Source organism: Sinocyclocheilus rhinocerous, unplaced genomic scaffold (assembly GCF_001515625.1).
Source record: "Sinocyclocheilus rhinocerous isolate Xijiao unplaced genomic scaffold, SAMN03320098_v1.1 scaffold2966, whole genome shotgun sequence".
Lineage (NCBI taxonomy): Eukaryota > Metazoa > Chordata > Actinopteri > Cypriniformes > Cyprinidae > Sinocyclocheilus > Sinocyclocheilus rhinocerous.
In genome coordinates this window covers 287,944-290,273 of record NW_015634018.1, presented here as the reverse complement: position 1 = coordinate 290,273, position 2,330 = coordinate 287,944, and the positions used below count along the sequence as shown (strand labels likewise).

At 37.6% G+C, this 2,330-nt stretch overlaps 1 protein-coding gene across 1 annotated transcript in view; it reads left to right on the top strand.

Annotated features, from left to right (window-relative positions):
- Nucleotides 1-1,070, top strand: part of cln6b (CLN6 transmembrane ER protein b) — a 6,064-nt gene extending 4,994 nt beyond the window's left edge. Inside the window, exon 6 of the mRNA XM_016558953.1 lies at nucleotides 515-1,070. Coding sequence (XP_016414439.1) covers nucleotides 515-800 — 286 coding nt within the window. The 3' untranslated portion in view covers nucleotides 801-1,070. The remainder of the gene's footprint in view (nucleotides 1-514) is intronic.
- The last annotated feature ends 1,260 nt before the right edge of the window (nucleotides 1,071-2,330 follow it).

The following is a 2,330-nucleotide window of genomic DNA, read 5'->3' as shown; positions in this document are numbered from 1 at the left end:
AAAACTTAATTATTGATTAGTAATATGCATTGCTAAGAACTTCATTTGGACAACTTTAAAGATGATTTTCTCAATATTTAGATTTTTTGGCACCCTCAGAGTCCAGATTTTCAAATAGTTGTATCTCGGCCACATATTGTCCGATCCTAACAAACCATACATCAATGGAAAGCGTATTTATCCAGTTTTCAGATGATACATAACTCTCAATTTCGAAAAATTGACCCTTATGGTTGGTTTTGTGCTCCAGGGTCACAAATGTTTTGAAGAATGTATTGTGACGATTGAGGTAGTGTGTTAGTATTTTTACCATGGATAACTGTGGTAAAATCACTGTATTGCACAGACTCTCATGGCTTGTTGCTTTTAAATATGATTTAAAAAAACACACACACAAGTGTTTAATAAATAGTCACATTTAATAACAGGTATGAACACTTGTAAAATAATGCTTATGCAATCAGAATTTAGTTGAGCTGGAACTAAAATATATGACTTGCTCTCTACTCCACAGGTATCTTGTGACAGAAGGACAAATTTTCATCCCGTTCATTTTAACTTTTTTTGCCATGACGGCTACGGTCGTGCACCAGAAGCGCAAAGGTTTTCTGCCCGATGGTAACGGACTCTTCCTGCTCTACAGTTTTTCACTGTCGCTCGTGTTAGTGACCATCTGGGTCGCCTGTCTGTGGAACGACGAGGTGTTACGGAGGAAATATCCAGGAGTGATGTATATACCAGAGCCGTGGGCCGTTTACACACTGCATCTCAGAGACAAACACATGACGCTCACAGACTGAACCTGCACTCCAAACCACTCAGATCATTTAATATGACTTGACTTGCAACTGTAAACTCTTTATTTATAAGTAACCATCACGTTGCACCTTCAGAAATGGACTTTATGCATAGCATGCATCCTATGAATTTCTGCAAAAATGTGTGCACAGAGTGTGTTTTGACTGTGCAAAGATTTCCAGCGGCCCAAGAAATGCAATATATTCCACTCCACTCCACTCCACTCCACTCTACTCTACTCTACTCTACTCCATTCTACTCTACTCTACTCTATTCCATTCCATTCCATTCCACTCTACTCTACTCTATTCTATTCTATTCTACTCTATTCCATTCTACTCCATTCCACTCCACTCCATTCCACTCTACTCTACTCTACTCTACTCTACTCTACTCTATTTCATTCCACTCTACTCTACTCTACTCTATTCTATTCTACTCTATTCCATTCTACTCCATTCCATTCCACTCCACTCCATTCCACTCTACTCTACTCTACTCTATTCTATTCTACTCTATTCCATTCTACTCCATTCCATTCCACTCCACTCCACTCCACTCTACTCTACTCTACTCCACTCCACTCCACTCCACTTCACTCCACTCTACTCTACTCTACTCTACTCCATTCTATTCTATTCTATTTCATTCCATTCCATTCTATTCTATTCTATAGAAATGCATTGACATTTCTGTTTATTCTTCTCGATTTGTTGCAGGTTTTTCTTAAACAAGCATAATGTATGTTCTGCCTCATTGTGTGAAGGTTTTCCCTCTTTGTGTTAAATAATGACATTAATTTTTCCTTCTCAAGCTGTGTGTTTTACATCTTTCCTTAGTGTGTAATATCTGTTAAGGCAAGATACTGCAGGCAAAAACACTGTTTATTCATGCACTAGTCAATTTAGCTTCCGTCTTATTTCAGACTAGTGGGAAGCATTTAAGAGTTTATTTTATTGCACTTTATCTATTTGCATCTGTAGATTTCAAATACAATACATATCTTTATCTTTTCTGGATGTTTGCAGTATTATGGAGTAGCCTACTAAAAGTAATTAAGAAAGTAATTGCTTTAAAATATACACGATGTGACTGTCAATAAATAATAAATAAATGTTTATAATAGGCAGGGCTTATCAGTCCAGACGTTGTCTGGACATAAGAGGTTTATATTAACAATTAGTTAAGAGAGAGAGAGAGAGAGAACTGAACATGAGCTCAATACAAAATATATAAGAATAAAAACGAGACAGACACATCATGCATGGTTTAAACACAGAGATTTGGATTTGGGCTCGACAGGCACTTGCTGACCCATAAAATCGATGTGGTGTCTATATCTATTGGTCTGTTTAAGTAAAATGGTTTGAGAACTGCAAAATAATGATTGCTTTCAAACTGTAACACCTCCCCTTTTGCTCCCCATCTGTCAGTCAAACAGATAGCCCCGCCCCAAACTCACTCTAGAGTGCAGCTGTTCCCGCCCACTTACGTTTTTTTTCCCCATAGGGATTTTGAAAATGTAGAGATTT